At 41.7% G+C, this 17,437-nt stretch overlaps 1 protein-coding gene across 1 annotated transcript in view; it reads right to left on the bottom strand.

The window, feature by feature from the left end:
- Positions 1 to 17,437, bottom strand: part of svep1 (sushi, von Willebrand factor type A, EGF and pentraxin domain containing 1) — a 106,350-nt gene that overhangs the window by 32,248 nt on the left and 56,665 nt on the right. Inside the window, exons 4-9 of the mRNA XM_040045135.1 lie at positions 14,479 to 14,637; positions 12,575 to 12,754; positions 9,679 to 9,858; positions 6,648 to 6,842; positions 1,435 to 1,553; positions 943 to 1,072 (exon numbers count right to left, since the gene is read on the bottom strand). Coding sequence (XP_039901069.1) covers positions 943 to 1,072; positions 1,435 to 1,553; positions 6,648 to 6,842; positions 9,679 to 9,858; positions 12,575 to 12,754; positions 14,479 to 14,637 — 963 coding nt within the window. The remainder of the gene's footprint in view (positions 1 to 942; positions 1,073 to 1,434; positions 1,554 to 6,647; positions 6,843 to 9,678; positions 9,859 to 12,574; positions 12,755 to 14,478; positions 14,638 to 17,437) is intronic.

The following is a 17,437-nucleotide window of genomic DNA, read 5'->3' as shown; positions in this document are numbered from 1 at the left end:
TCTCGATGCAGCAGCAGCAGAGAGTGTCAGAGGGCACGAGTTGAACACATGTCTCTAATAAAAAACCCACAACTTTCCACCAACATAATAACATATGGAAATGTTCACAGCTACCATGCTTGGGGTTTTTCCCCCGACTGCAGTGATTACTGGGTGGCTGACATGGGACACCCCTGTTATTCACTCTCAACAGCAAACAGTGTTTGGCACCTGCTGGAGCAGAACTTACTGCTAAGTTAGTCAATTAAAATCTCTGAAAGTGCTTCGGTGAAATCACTGAAACAAACTGCAGCAATCCAGTAACAAACTGGCGGTAAAGTGTCCCCACTGAGAGGTGACGAGTTTGGACCTTAAAAGACACTCACTGTCTTTACCCTTTTTACAAACTACGTCCCACTGTATCAGCATATTTATCCACTAATTATCCATCCTTCTTCTTCCACTTATCTCACTCAGAGTCACCTGTGAACTTGAGCCTTTTCCAACTTTATGGAGTCACAACTTAGGGACCCTCTAATGCGTTTACTATCAGGTCATATGTCAGCCCGCCCACTTCATGTTGCCAGTAGTTATTTCGTCCATAGTTGCTTGAAGTTGCCAATCATATTCACTTTTTATAGACAACCATTCACACCTACAGCACGACCAGTTTACAATCACCAGTTAAACTAACACGCATGTGTTTGGACTGCGGGAGAAAGCCGGAGTACCCGGAGACAACCACGCGAGCACGGAGCATGCAAACTCTGCTTACTAAAAAAAGGCACTTTTTATCATTTATTTGATTCTGTATAGGACAGGAACAGTTGTCCAAACACAACATAAACGCTGTGTGACCGAATTCTCTGCCCCCACCCCCCCCACCGCTCTCTGTAATCTGCCACAGGCCACATGCAGCATCCATTGTTTGGTTTTATGTGGTCCCCAGAAGGATGAGCTCACCGATGACGGTGACTGTAAAGGAGCAGTTGGCCTGATTTCCAGAGCGGTCTGTAGCAAAGTATGTGATGGTTTCCTTGCCAATGGGGAAAAGCTGCGGAAGACTATAGACTGGCTTCGCCTGGACCACCACCTGGAGGAGTGAGAGACAACAAAATGCGAAGAAGAAGAGAGTCAAACTGCTTTCAAAGCAGGAAGCTGAAAGCTGAATAAATTAGAAGAGATTTACTTTTGTGCAAATTAACTGAGAATTTTACAAAACAGCTATGTAATCTATCCTACCACATAAAGTAAACCACAGAATGTCACATGCCATGTATGCAGTAAATACTGTACTTTAGCTCATGCTACTGCCCTCTTATCATATGTTACAGGTTTATTGTGGATACAACAAACTTTTGATACCAAGGGCGGGAAACCATTACCCCATAATCATCAAGCTATTCTAGAATTAAGTGGCATCTAATTTGACTGTTTTTTACTCAAATATCTAACCTCTTCTTTAGAGTTGTCCGTGGCATTTGGGACGTTCCAGCTGACGATGGCCGTGCCGCGGCGCTCAACTGTCCCTGCAACAATGTTGTCGGGGCACTGTAGCCACGGTGGCTCAGTATCTAACAAGACAGAGGGGCAAAAAAGGTGGAGAAGAAGAAGAGAATGAAATTGGATTCAATTATTGCAGATGTTCCTTCATCATAACCCGCAGACATTGACCTCAACCTGCTCCTCATTATCGCTGATAGAGCAGGCGTGTGATGTCATATTGCCCCCAACAGCTTAAAACATAACAAGCCAGTTTGTCATTGTTGATAAGCAATCAAAGAGAGAGTGAGACAGCACCACTAGACCTCGCTCTTAGATTCTGTGCAGTCCAAGTAAAGACAGGGAACAAAAAGCACTCTTTCTTGCTTTTACTCCAGCTCAACACTCCCTTCGTCACTCCCAGCACATCAACATGCATCAAGCTCAACTGAAATAGCTGTTAGTTCTTTGTTAGAGGTATTGCAGTCTAGAGGTATTGATTGATAATAACAGTGGTATCTAAATATGAACGATTCACCTCCTCGAACTGCCTGATTAAGACTCCAGCCTACTGACAACTACCTGCACCTGCAAAACACTGTTATCCTGTTACTTACACTTCAACGTCCACCAACATACCTGCTACTGACCCCAAATACGCACAATTTTTAAGTAAACTGGCTAAAGGTGCTGTTGACATGAAATTCTTACCAGATGTTTGTGATTAGGTACAATAGTATGACCACCAGGTCCTCCATTTGCTACCACAACAGCCCTGACCTGTCGAGGTATGGACTCCACTAGACTGCTCAAGGTGTGCTGGCACCAAGATGTTACCAACATATCCTTTAAGTCCTGTAAGTTGTGAGGTGGATCGAACGTGTTTGTCCAGCCCATCCCACAGATGCTTGGTTGGGCTGAGATCTAAGGAATTTGGAGGCCAAGCCAACACCTCAAACTTGTTGTGCTCCTCAAAACGTTTCTGAACCATTTTTTGCTTTGTGGCAGGACAGATTATCCTACTGAAAGAGCCATCAAGGAGTACTGTTTCTATGGAAGGGTGTGCATGGTCTGCAACAATGCTTCATCATTAGACTAGATCTTCTCCCATTCTTCTATGGTCCAGTCCTGATGCTCTGTGTATTCTGACACCTGTCAATTTGAACCACATTGAACAATTCCAGCTATGTGAGCTACAGTAGCTCGTCTGCTGGATCAGACCACACGGGCCAGCCTTTACTCAATGTGAATCAATGAGCCTTGGCTGCACATGATCCTGGCACAGGTTTACCACTGTTCCTTCCTTGGAACACTTCTGTTGCTGATCAGTGCCGACCAGGAACACCCCAGAGAGATGCCGTTTTGTAGATGCTCTGAACCAGTTATCTAGCCATCACATTTTGGTCTTTGCAAAACTCAATCAAACCCTTACAGTTGCCCTTTTTTTCCTGCTTCTAACACATCAACTTCGACAACAAAATGTACACTTGCCCCCTAATATATATCACTAACAGGTGCCATGATGGAGAGATAATCAGTGTTATTCACTTCACCTGTTGGTATTTATTCCAACATCTTTGCACCGCTGCACCTATAAATATAAATATGCCAGACATATTGTCTATTCGGTTATGTAAATTGAGAACAAAGAAAGCCCAATTCTTTGTTTGTATGCTACACATACGTGGCCAATGAAGCTGATTCTGATCATGAATCATGTAGCAGTAATCTGATATTGTGACAGAGTGAATTGCTTATATGTTTTTACAACTCTATGAAGAGAGCCAAGGAAAAAAAAGGTATGTTTTTGTTTTGCACTCTAAGCTCGTATGATTTGTTGTTTATGTGAGTATTGTAGCACTCTCCAAACACCTCATAGTGCAGAGATAGATAAAAGTCAGAAAGGCTTTGAACAAAACCAGCTTTTGGTTATAAAAGTTAACTAAATCAATAAAGAAAATTTCCAGCTGCTGGCCAATTCTTTTTGTTTTCTCTACTCAATCTGTTTGTACTTTGATTGTTTGAAGGGAAAAAAAAGACAATTCCAAGATAATTATAGCCCTCTCTGAGCAAATTAGCTAGAGTTATGTTGGTTTGTAAATCCACTGGTAAAAAGCAGCTCCAGCAGCCTGGACGACTACTTGTGAAGACAGTGCCACACAACTACGACTCAAATGTCTGTGCCACATAGAGCTGGTGTTTGCTAAGGTTCAATAATTTATCAAAAATAAATAAACCTCATATCAAGTGTCTGTCAAACATTTGAAAAACCTAGCTTTTAAAAGCTATCTGCACAAAGTTCAACGCTTTTACTTCGATTATAATAGTCTTTTCCCTTAGATAATGCACAAAACCTCTCATTGTTCCAGCAGGAAACAGCTAGGCACTGTCAGGACGAAGTTTAGCTTTATTTGGAAAAAAACCTTCAGCAGTCCACCTGCTTGGCTGTCGGAGCCACCGTGACCCTTGCATGACACATTTTCTTCCTTTGTCTCATTCTCCATACAGCATGGTGCAATAATGAGAAGCCAGCACAGTTCAGCTGAACTCAGTTCAAGCCTGCAGGAAACGAGCTCAGCCTCCAAGAGCTGATTTCTCCCATCGATCGGCGGTGGTCATGCCTGTTGCGTTATGCAACAGAGCTGCTCCCATCTGGACCCGATGACCCATCCACTTAGGCATCCGTCTCCGTTAAACACTAACACACTTGAGCTCAGATTGAATCCCTTCATCTTTATAACAAGGGAAACATATTTCACTCTGGGTGTCATCAACATGAAGTGAGGGGAGAGGAAGGCCAGAAGCTTTAGTCGAACACTCTCATCTTTGTAACAACTTTTCTCTTTTTCTTGCGCTCGTTATGTGCCGCCCATATTGCAGCTCTCCTTCTTGATTCTTTCCAGCTAATTTACATTTTCTTTTTTTTTTTAATATCTTTTTTCTCCTCCCTCCAGCCCATTTGTGTCTGACAGTATCAGAAAAACTCATCTTCTCTCTGCCATGTCATTTTAAAACACCTACAGATGACTCATCTTCCCCTCTCACCTCCCCGTCCGCCTTACCTCTCCCCTCGTTTTCATCTTTATGGCACCTCTTCCTCTCCTTAATGACACAAGTTCCTTCATTAGCAAACTTTCTCCATGAGGAAATGAGGGTACTGAGGACATTTGGGGTGGGGTGGGGGGCAGAGAGCAGTTCTGCACCACCTGTTTCACCTGCAAGGCATCTGGAGTACTGCAGTCTGTTATAATGATCTCCAGAGCCCAGTCTGAGCTGAGGGGATAGACTCGAAAGCTCGGACACGGTATGGTTTGAGTTAGTGACCCGAGGTCTGCTTTAAGGGGGGGAGATTAGCATCATACTCGCCTTTGGAAGAGCAGAGAAAAAATAACAGAATGGAAAAATTCTCACTCCAAGTTTCCTCTTGTTTTTCTTTTCATATCATCCTCTTTCTCCATTTATTCTCTATCTTCATGTTTCACTCTTAACAGCACCTCTATTTCTGAACTGCAAATACAGCTCCCTGTTAAAAGCTCCCACCCATTCATGCCATATAAAATCAACTTTTGACCGCATTTATCACATACGACACGCAAAACTACTAAAAAAAGGTTGGCAGTCAGATGCGGCAGTGATTTCAAGTCAAGTTTCTAATAATGCTGTATCTTGTTTTTCACAGGAATGAAATGGTCTTAAACAGAAATCTTAATCATGAGGCCTCGGGGGTGTTTGTGTATTACTCAGTATTGGAGGGAGAAATGCAAAATGCTTTCCTCTTCTTCCCAACTTTATGGCTAAATAATCACCTGCTAATTTTAACCTCACACAAAATGACAAAATGGATCCACATAGTTCCGCTACCCTAGCAATGAAGCTTATTTCAGCTCCCATATTCACAAAGGGTCATCACAGCAGATGGCTTTGCATATTTGATTTGGCAAATGTTTATGCCAGATTCCCATCCTGACATAACTGGGAACCTTAGCTTATTTAAATTTGGGCAATCTCACCTTCAAGGTCTTCTCTTTGTGTGCCTCTGGACTGCTTCCAGCTTAGCTTCAAGGGATTTCTGTTCTGACAAATTGCACTTTGGCATCTGGGATTTTACCTTTGCAAAGCTAGCAACAAGTAACTTCTCTGTCAAACTGCCTGAAGTTTCACTGGTTATGATAGCTGGGTCTAGACCTACAATACAATGTCTTCAGGGAAAAAACAACTGTAGCTGTCTATCTATAATGCAGGAATTCTTCAACCACAGAAATACACTCTTCAGTTCTCACCTGCCCTTCTCATCATATCATTTGACAGCAGGAGATCCTGCAAGAATCAGGAATGCACAAGTGATCCAAGCAGGAATCAAAAACAGTTAAAGTGGTACAAAAGTGATAACTCTGAAGCATAGACAGGCTAAATTTAAATCAGATATGTTTTTTTACATTTTAATTGGCAGAGATGCAGAACTTTTTGACCACACTTTGGTGTCCCGACGTGATCCTTCTGCATCTTAGAAAGACAGGAAATGTCTGTATTTTCAAAACGACTCCTTTACATAGTCAGGGCTAAAAGTATCTGGATGTCGCCTCCATTTTTTCACACCTCATTGAGAGTTCTAGTGAAGTAGGAATCCAAGTTTATTATGTGCTTAGATTGTCATGGATTAATGAGGGAGCAGACCTAACCTGGCCAATTGTCCAATTACTTTTTAGCCTGTGAAGATGGGGGACTGTGTATAAAAAATCCTTAAAAAGAACAAATCCAAAACAAACACTTTTTTTAAGCCCTAAAGTCTGCACTTCAATCGCATCTTGATTGTTTGATATCTTGACTGCACTGTGGTGGCAAAATTCCAAAAATACTTCTGGACCCGAGCATACAGGCCCTTCTTCTACTCCAAAGTCATGTGGAGAAACAAAATGATCAAACCTAACTGTAAACTCCATCATTCAGCCTCCAGAGCTTCAAGCAGAGGGGTCTTGGCCTCTGTACTTTTTACTTCCTTGTTACAACTGTAGAGACAATTTACAGCCACTGCAGCTTTGACCACTGCCCTGACCTTAGTCCTGCAGAAAGGAAAGATAGATTCCCTCTTTAGGAAAACACACACACACACACACACACACACACACACACACACACACACACACACACACACACACACACACACACACACACACACACAGAGTTACCTGTGCAGACAGCTTTATAGACATTGGCTGTCCAGTTCCCAGAGCTCAGGCACACCGCCTTCCTGTTCCCCTGGAGACTGTAACCTGGACGACAGTTGAGGAGGCAAAAAAAGCCTGGAGACACTGCTCTTCTCCCACAAGCAGGAGGGGACAGAAAGATGTTCTTCAGAGTCACGATGGGAGGGCAACGCACCTCTGGGTGGGAAAGATCAAGAGACAGATTATCAATCTGTTTCTTGTTTGTTATTAAAAGTAGCTGAAAAGATTTCCTTATAAAGATAAAACTGGGAAAACACTGAACAAAAGAGTGGAAAAAAAAATAGAGTTGGAAGATCTCGACCGTGTTTCCTGTGTGTTAACCGAATGTGATAAAATCTTCCTCTGAGCTGGCTCCACCATAAACGGCAACAATAAAGCTATTCTCGGCCGCTGTGTATCAAAAACTGGCACGGAAACGACAAACATTTGGTCGGAAATCAACTTAAGAAAGTGCTGACCGCAGGGCTCGTACACAGGAGGCCTTTCAAGCATTTCTGGAGGCCAGTGTGGCTTTTTTCTTGATGACGGATAGATCGTTTTCATTCTCTCCCTCGCCAAATCTCAGTTTCATTGGCTCTAGCTGTAGCTGCTTTGCAGGGAAAGCTCACTCTGAGGGATATTCGACATCGGGGATTACAATCGGATGAAAAGAAAAAAAAAAAAAAATCTATCTCAGCATCCTCTCAGGGCAGCCGAGCTGATCCTCTTTCACCACAGAGCAAGCAAACACTAAAACAAACCAACGGCAGCCCGCAGAGTCCTCTTAGTTGTGCTAAAGTCTGCAGGAAAATGCAGAGGTGGCCAAACAAACAAGCAGCGGCTCACTCAGTGCAGAGATTGGAGTTATTGATAAAGGAACGGAGAGAGTTTTTCGGTAGCAGATGGCTCAGGCGTTTTTAAATAGCGCATCTAGCTGGTTGGTTGGAAGTGAGTCAGCACCGGCCGGAGATTTGTGGCTAAACGCTCTCACACTGTCCCTTTTTTGTGTGTTCGTGTGCATGACCTGGGTGCTCTCTGTGGTGGGCACGAGTGTGTGCGACTATTTTGACTTAACTATCAGTTTTGGAGTGTGTGGGTAATTTTGTGTTGTGTATATGTGGTAACTGTAGCTTTGCTGTGAGAAAGCAGATGTGTCTTGTGCCATGGCGGGTCTCTGCGCAAACACGCCCCATATGTTTAACCGCTGTATATGGGTGTTTACATACGCTTGTAAACTACACCGTTTTTTCATAGAAACCCAGATCGGGGCCATTTGTTTGATAGATTGTCTTTGTGTTTTTTCAGCCAGACACGTTTCAGTAAGCAGAAGCAAAACAAATCATGTGAGCGCTCAGTTGAATGATAGTCATGCTGCAAGACATATTTACTGTCAGAGAGGACTGCTGTGTATCTGAGTGAAAGCAAGGCTGGGAAGATTTATTATGGAAAACAATGCTAATTGAATAACTGCATGAATAAATCGGATTTAACTCCACAGATGAAGGAATACTAAGACTCTGACTGAAGACAAGTCAAGATGTCGCTGTAATAGATGAATTCCCTTGGATACGACGTGACGAGGGTTATTAAACTGGGAATGAATTATTTTTAGCCCAAAATGGGGAAAATACAGAATGTGCCACTTTGTTAAAGTCCTGGAATAAAACAGTTTGGTGCCAAAAACAAAACCACACTTGAGCACACAAAAATAACTGAACAGGCAGCAGGTTATGTCTAAGCAGCAACATCCATGGCTGAAAAATTAAGCCAACAAAAAAAGTGCACAAAAAAACAGTTCCTCGTGTGTCCATCACAAATACGCAGGTTTACACCCTGATAATAATACAAATTGACTCTTCGTGGCAGCTGGGGAGGAGTTTAATTTCTATAACTCACCAGCTTAAAATGTAATTAGACCTAAAGTTTACAACTAGCTGTCACCTCAGCTAATCTGAGTGCTTTCAGACTGTTTGACTTCTAAGTGGTGGATAGAAAAGCCAACACAAGGCCGCTCCTACATGCTGAAGGCTAATGTAGGAACTCGGGTTTGAGTCCATCCCAGACCAATCCCTGCATATCATTTCCAGCACTCTCACGCTACTGTTCAATTAAAGCTAAAAAATCCAAATAATAACGCAAAGAACATAAATCGTACATTTTTAGCTACCTGTAACACGTGGAGCTGATTTAAAAATTGTATTTGTGTTCAAAGCTCTCTATGGTTCAGCTACATGATCTTTTGGCTTCACTTTTTGCCTCCGTGACTTCTCTCGGTGCCCAAATCAATGCTTTAGCTGTTATTGGATTTTGACACTATTTATTTACAAGCCCAGCTCTGATAAAGTTGGGACGCTGCGTAAAATAAAAACTGAATGCAAAGAGTTTTATTTCCATTTTAAGATGTGACAACTTTTGATCATTAGTGTATTTGTATTGTTTGTACTGCCAGTGATTAAAACTCTTCAAAGATTTACGCTAATGAATATTATTCTGAAATTATTCCACAATTTGTAAACACAGTTCTTTTGAATATTTCCTTCTCTAAGATGTTCTTTGTAATATCCAGTCACATAAATGACCTGTTAACAGTTAACCTAATTATTTGCAAGGCACTTTATGTCTTTTTAAATGGGTTAAAACTCACTTGATTTCACTGAACCAGACCTCTCGACCACACTTGATAACATTAACAGTATACTGCAAGTTTCAGCTGGAAACGTAGCGCTACAGCACCGAAAAAACAAGATGCTGGCAGATGAATCAGTAAAGCCAAAGGTTCAAAAACTCTCAATGCATCATCACAACCAGCTGTGGGGCATTTTTCTTTTTTTATTCTTGCAGTGAATGTTGGAGTCATGTTTTGTAATCATATGTTGCTTTCAGATATGAGGTTTAGAAAAGCCACTGATATAGCAAAACAAGCAAATTAAACCCATGACAGCACGAAGCCGAGTTTCTCCATTTTACTAGGACACGGTGTGAGATAGTGGCTGACAGTGGAGTGAAAGCTTACCCACACACCGAGGTTGGGGCCCACTCCATTGGTAGTTTGCCTGGCAGGTGAGTTCGGAGTCTCCCTCTAATCTGTAGCCCCGATCACAGCCCACCTGACACACCACCCTGTAGGAGCCAAAGCTGTTGCTGCAACTCAGGAAGCCGTGCTGGGGCAGGGACAGGTGCGGGCAGGAGCGTACTGCAAAGATAGGAGAAAATAAACAGAAGAACCCAAACCAACAAAACAGAAAAACAAAGTCTGCTTTATTTATTATCATATTCAGCTGGATCTGTATCTTCTGTTGCTTGGGTTTATTTTGCCACTTCTATCTATTTAATAGGATTTAATTTCCTGTTGAGACACAGAGGGAACAAAAGGTTCAGAAAAATAGGAAGTGTGGCCTCGAATAATGACAAACAGTGACAAACTGTACATTTCAAGATAACTTAAACACAAAATATTTGATTATTTTGTTTGCTGTAACTGTTAAACACCCACACCGTGCAGAGGAGGAGTAAACTGCAGGGATGTACAGCAGTATGTATTTGCTATAAACTGTGACCTATGATTTAACCCAAAGTGTGAAAGTCCCGAATGAAATAAACAAAGAAAATCCTGGTGTGTGTGTGTCTGTTCTGAGTTATGCTGAGGTCTAGAAAAGGGTGTGTAGTGTGTTATTTCTCATCACCATCCATAGACAGACAGGCAGTTCAGAGTAGACCCCCCCGTCTCCCCCAGGGCTTAACTAGCTGGGAGGTCCAACAGTATGTGGTAAAGACTAGACTCAGAGTAACACATACAAGCAGACATATGCACACACACATAGGAAACATATACCCAAAGCCACATACTATAAATCTTCAACACACACCCTTTAGTATTCAGTGTCTTGGTATTTGTATGAGTCACGCTGCTGCCGCTGCTGCCTTTCTGTTAAAACTGGCACTTTCCTCATTAATCTTTTGACCTTAGCTCTCTCTTCTCAGCTTTCTTTCCGTTCTGCTTCCTTCCGCGCAATCTTCATCTTCTTTCTTCATCCATGAGCAACCTCTCTTTAATTGAATCCTCCCCTATCTTTCTTCCTCTCAACATCTGGCCTGGCAGAAAAGCAGTAGTCTCCCAGTAAACGTTGATTCCTCTTTCAGTCTAAACACATATGATCTCAATCTATGCCGAGAGAGCTTTACGTGCTAACACACACCGACTGTGACTTTTAGGAAACTCAAAGCAAATCCGTACAAGAGATCGAGACACGTCTTACATCTGGATGAAGTGATTTAGGGCTACAGAAATGTTTATAAATGCTGGCGGGCGTCAGAGGCGAGGCGATGCTTTGATTAGGGTTTAATGAGGAATTATATGAGATATGGTGTGGAAGAACCTGCTGCGATCAATCACAAAAGCTTCTGTGTTTCAGTGTCATAACTATGCACCCTGAGTACTGTATGATGAAATATGTAAAGCCCGTCAGACACATTTAGCTGCGACTATATCAGAACAGAGCAGCATTATACCACCATGCATTAACACTACAATCAATCAAGAAGCAGACTAATCAAAAAGCCTTAAACGATGAGAAGATCACTACAAAAATCTTTTTAATAGCCCATCTGACTTCGACATTCAACTACTGCCTCACTGTTTACTTTTCTTCTCAGTTTTTGAGATATGACGGGACATTAGGGTGCAGAGAAAAAGCTAGACTAAATACTGGCTGGGTGATATTTAAAATAAATCCACAAACGCACACACAAATGAACGCTGCAAAAAAGTACCGTACGTATATCATCGTGCCTGCTTTAAATGGGCTTGTGTTTGTAATGGCATGGTGTTATATGTCGGTAATTTATTAAAGGCCTCTCACTTAAAGCTTAATAATATAACGGGAACCTATTACGCTTGCTTCCAGCTGCATGTTTTTATTCTTGGACTCTAATAAAAAAGGTCTGCATGAATCACAGTTCTTATGGCGCAGTCACACTAGAGCAAAAATATGACGGCCACCTCTGCGTGACTAGGAGTGAATCGGTGGCTCACCAGTGATGTTGTTACATTTTTTCCTCTCTGAGAATCTTTGCATATAGTTGCAGCAACCAACTGGTTACCCAGAAGCGGTTTGTGGAAACCCTCAAACTCAGAGCGGCTACTTTTGATGGCAGGGTGATTGCTCAGGTTGTCTGATGGGAGGCAACCTGCCTCCAAACAACTTCACTCTGACTCAAGGGGATTGTCGTCAGTCTGCACCAATGCGCACAACTCGCCTGTGATGCATCTCTTGGTATTGGAGTACTCAAGTCAGCTGGTTGTATTCTGGTCATATTCCTACAGAAAAGGAAAGTTGCTGACCGCCTGCATCAATTTACAAGTTAAATTGCCTCCCAGTCTGCAGTAACTACGGATCTATTTATGGAGGAATTTCTGGTTTCGATCTGTAAGCTTCAGTTTTAGAGTTGATGTGATCTGTTTGATTAGGATTTCTGTGTATGTAGATCAGTTCTGGTGATTCTAAATTGCCCATAGACGAGTAGTCCAGGGTGTACCCTGCCTCTCGCCCTATGGCAGCAAGGATAGGCTCCATCCCCACCTCAACCCTGAACTGGATAAGAGGAAGAAAATGAATGATGGCTGGACGACCAAAACTGTGAAACTGAATATCTGAACCCTGAACTTTTGGTTCACAGACATGTACTTGGGCACATATGACAGAAAAAAAGAAAAACCATTTAAACAATCAATCAGCCAATAGTTGTTTTAAAAGAAAATTAAAAAGCTTCTTAAATATGCTGATTTTCACAGCTGTGTATATTTCTCAGCTGAAAGTCTTGAGGGATTTTTCATCAACAAAAGTTTCATTGTGTGATGATCCTGTGATGATCATCATTGTAATATTACATGCATCAGGCTTTCTCCTCACCTCTGCAGCTGGCCGGTGTCCCTGACCAGGTGCCGTCAGCCTGGCAGAGTCTGATGCCATTTCCCTGGAGGTCAAAACCGGGCTCGCATCGCACACCACAGGCCGCGTCAAAGTGGTTGTTACATACATTCTGGACAAAGAAGCCATAATCTGGGGGCAACAGGGCTGGACAATGTATCACTGAGGAGAGGAGAGGAGAGGAGCGGGTGAATTTTACATTACAGCTAACACACAAACTGACACACTATGACAGAAAGTTGATTTTGTTGATAAAAACTGAATAAAAAAACAAGTAAGCAGAAAATTACAGCATATCAACCTTCAACACTCTATTTTCTCTTCCTGCCTGAGAAAGTAGAAAGCAGTGCATGACTGTGGTGATTAATGGAGCTCAATGTGTTCAGATGAACTGCTGTTTGGAAATCACTGGCTCATTCTTCGAGGAATGGGAGGACTGGCAAAATTACTGGATACATGATGCTGTCATCCCATACCTCTGAGGAATATCTTGTTTTTTTGTTCCAGTTAATTCACCAGATTATCACTTCATTTACTGCCCTTCATGTTTTTCACCACTATTCCTGAAAGCGATTACAGGCCACAAATTCCTACTTCACGAAACATATTTCTCTGTTAGGAAGCACGTTTATACACATTTTAAAATGTGTGTTCACCATTACAAATCACATGTTGGGGACAGAATGAGAGCAGGCTAGGACGCTCAAGAGACTTTCAACCTAAAGAGTTTTTGCCCTGAATACAGTTAGAAAGATGTTTCATGTCTCATCTGAACGGTTTCCTCAGTTCTAATAGCTGTTGGAAAGCTCCAGGTATTTAACCTCTAACGAAGCTGAGTACCTGTGAAGTGGCTGTTTGTTGTCCTATATGCAGGAGACAAGTATAGGAGAATTAAACAGAGGAGAGGAAAAGATACAAGGAGGCAAAGTGGGAAACAGCAGGACACTTGTTGGAAAACTATGGAAGCTTGTTTCGGCCACAAATTTCAAGTTCGTTTTTTTTTTTATTATTATTTTAACTTCCCCCTGTCAGAATTGTTTTATTTTTTATTTTTAAAAAGGCAGAAAAAGGCTTCCATAGGAAAATGTGTTGGCTAATATGGGAAAAAACTGATAAGAACATCGGGAGGACAAACAGATGATCTGAAAAAATGCAGGAATGAGACACAGGCAGAGGAATAAAAACAGGAAGTAAACCAACAATAAAAAGTCCCACTGGAACATGAAAAGTAATTAAAGCATGATGCAGAGAGAGGAGAACACAGAAGGCTCAGGATGACATTTTATTAAAAAAACACTGAAAACTCATACACAACACAGGCTTCATGATACCTAGTTTGCAGACAAATAAGATAGGATAGACTTTGTCCCTGAGAGCATATTCATCCTCTGCACCAAGGGATCAGATCAAATCTTTTAGATGAAGCCTGGTGCGATCACAGTGGGGTGGGGTTCCCCTTGTGATGCTTTGAAACAAACAGATAAATGTTTTGCCTTCTTGTTTTTGAAGCTTCACTCACACACACAACTTACTGCAGTTTTATATTGTATCATTAAAGCTCAGTGAATCTATCATAGTCTGCGGTTTGCCTATGCAGATTAAGCAAAACATTCAAAACAATTGTAATACAAGAATATTAAAATAATAGATGGTCTTGTAATAGAAGCTCTGGTTCAGGTGGGCTGAACAGGAAGAGTGCAAGTGGGGATTTTTGCATGTGAATGTTTTTGCTCATGCAAACAGCTTAATTAAAAACACTGTTCTTAAAGCTAGAAAACACTAAAAACACTGTGTAACTCTCAATATTCAGATCAGCAACACAGAAGAGACCATCATCCTGTTTCACACGTATCCACTTGCTTATTTAATGCATCGGATGCTTTTACCTTGGCAGGTCATGCCCATTGGCTTATAGCCCGGCTTGCAGACACAGTCGTTGGGGGAGGTGCTGCCAGGCTGGGAGGTGTGCTGGGCGTCAGGGCAGGGCAGGCAGGTGCTCACACCTCCCGGTGTTCCCTCTGGTTTATAAGTTCCAGGTGGGCATGCTGTTAAGATGAGAGATACTGCAGTTAAAAAACAAATCCCTTCTTAATTTAAACACAAGGAAGACACAAAGAGACATCTGGTAGGAAAAGCTGGACGGGCGTGTACAAAATGAAAGTTTTGCTGAAATGAAAAACTGTCTGACGACTGCAAGACATCGAAAAGCTTCACGGACAGAAGTGAAAAACAGCTTCGCAGATTTATGAGCAGACTTTAATCATTTTCATGTCTGGACATGTAGCAGTGGAAAATCTGGCAAATATGACAAAATGATTCTTCTGGCAAGGTAAAAAAGAAGAGTCCAGCTCAAAGTTAATTATTCCAGGCAGGGAAAACTGTTTTGTGGCACTGAACACCATCTTTATTACAAAGAAATGCAACAATCAAAGAAAGCTTTATGAGCATCTAAACCCAGTTATGCACATGGGAAACATTAGAAAATCCTTTTTGATCACCTGCACTCATTCACAGGATGCAGTGTGTTTCCTATTAGCATCACCTGAGTCGGATCAGGTCACAGCACGCTGTGAGGCCGAATGAGGAGGAGGGGGTGGGGTCGAATGAACTTCTTTAAACCTTCTTTTATTCATAGATCAACTTCTGAAAACGGGTGCAGTGAAAATGAATCAAAATAAAGCTACTTTCTCATTTGGGTTGTAATAAAGAGCAGATTACCTGATTAATGACATAATTCACTGATGTAATCTGCAATGACCTCATAAGTCTCTGATGTTTAACTGCTTGGAATTACCTCTAAAAATCAGATTATGATTATTTGAATTACGCTGTTACTGGGGACAAGGGCTCTTACCAGCTGTTATCTTGGTACTTTCTCACAAACGATTATTTGAGCCAGCAATTCCCATAATTCACTGTGATTACTGGTGTATTTTGCAGTAGACCAAATGAAATGTTTTGTTTTTGTTCCTCTGTATCCACTGTGATGGAAGCTGTAGTCATGTGATCCTTGAAGATCTTTTCAGTTATTTAAGATTGTACACAATTTACCATCACGTCCTCTGGTAGAGTCAGGAAAACACTCCCAGGATTAACTGCAGAAGTAACACTAACTAACTCTTGTAAAATCGAACCTAGCGTTAGAGCAGGTAGACCTTGAAGTCGGGCTCAGCCACAGTCCCACAGATCAGCTGATCTCAGTGCCAGACCACATTAGCTGATGGCTCACCCTTCTCTACATCAGAACAGCAAATCTCTTACAGCGCACAGATCTAATTGGTTTATTACCATTAATCCTAACCCTACACTACAACAATATAAATGTTTGCTCTTAAAAAAAGATCTCTGACATCTCGACAATAAGCCGACAAAAAAGTAACTGAAATGTTTCAAAAACTCTTTATATTTTTAACAAAATATCGAAATATTTTTGAGTTGTCAGTCTCCAAAACACAGGGTTAGGGGGGAAACACAGATGATTATTTCCCTCATGGTTACATCACTGCTCCCAAATTGTCTGCTTAAAATCTGAAGCACTAGTTTTAACCTGAATAATTTTATTGTATCAGATTCTTAATAAATATATTTAAAACAATACCGTCATGTCATGTCATGTGCTGGTTTCATATCAAATATGTGTTGAGACAGAGGTTCAGTATTTGGTTGGCAACCATGTGGCAACCATCAGTTGCTAGGGAAAAAATGTGTCCCAGACTGGTTGGCAAGTGGTTGTGGAAGGTTGCTGCACTGAAAAGCTCCTTGTGTTAGCTTTGGTCACCAGCAGTTCACCTGTAGTTTGTAACACCAACTTGGACTTTCCAACCTTTGCCAATTACTCGCTAAGCGGCAGTAAAGATGTGAAGAGTGCGATCTGGAGACGAAGACCATTCACTTTCAGAGTAAAAGCTGTACTTTTGACAAGTATTGGCAATAATAAGACACGGGTTTCACTTTGGAGGTGAACGCTCTCCTTTTCCGGTATGCATGGCTCCGTTTCAAGCGTCACTACCGCTCAGTGTTACTTAGCCAGTGTTTTCAGACAATTTTCGCATCTACACAAATTATGGGTGATTACGGCAATCTGGTAGCAACTAAAGCAATGACTAGGAGGCTTTTGATGCACCACTCTCTTTGGGACTGACTTCACCCAGCAACCACTCGCCATCTAGTTGGAGAAGACCGTCCCCTAGCACTGACTCACCTCTGGGCCTGTGTAAATGAGGACTACAAGAATAAATCTGTCTTTTTTCACTACAGCGGTCCTGACTAAACTATGATCATCATCGACAACCCCACATAATCACACCCACATTTCCAGGAATTACTTATGACTTATGAATAACTCTTAGTGTTTAAATGAGATTTCAGTTACAAGCTGAAAGAGTCGCAAAGATTCATATCGAGAAAGGACCAAATTATTGGAGTTAATTTGTTAATATAACAGTTGTCATTTCATTCCTGGCTGCTGCACCGTTACAAATGTCACGGTCTATTCAAGCGCTTCCAAGAGTTGTTTGCATTAATTGGAAAAACAAATCCACAACACTGACGACAGCCAAATCACAACAGGCTCCGGAGAGGAGGGAGTTTCAGACGGTTTAATTTGGTGCCGTGTGTTTAAAACGAGAAAAATCATAAAGTCTCTAGATCCACACCCACACACATCGTTTAAACACGTTTAATACATTTTTTAAAAGTACATCCACGTGGGATATCTGATGGGATTGAAAACCCTTTAATGTTAGCACCAAGACTAATTATGAGCTTTAGTACTATTTTAAATAGAAATGACAGCAGTGGGAGCAGTAAAGAGGTCTCCGGCTTTGTTAAAGAGAGACATTTAGC

The sequence above is a fragment of the Simochromis diagramma genome, unplaced genomic scaffold (genome assembly GCF_900408965.1).
Source record: "Simochromis diagramma unplaced genomic scaffold, fSimDia1.1 OVJJ01000590.1, whole genome shotgun sequence".
Lineage (NCBI taxonomy): Eukaryota > Metazoa > Chordata > Actinopteri > Cichliformes > Cichlidae > Simochromis > Simochromis diagramma.
The sequence above is the reverse complement of the archived record's forward strand: the minus strand, read 5'-3'. Positions and strand labels throughout refer to the sequence as shown.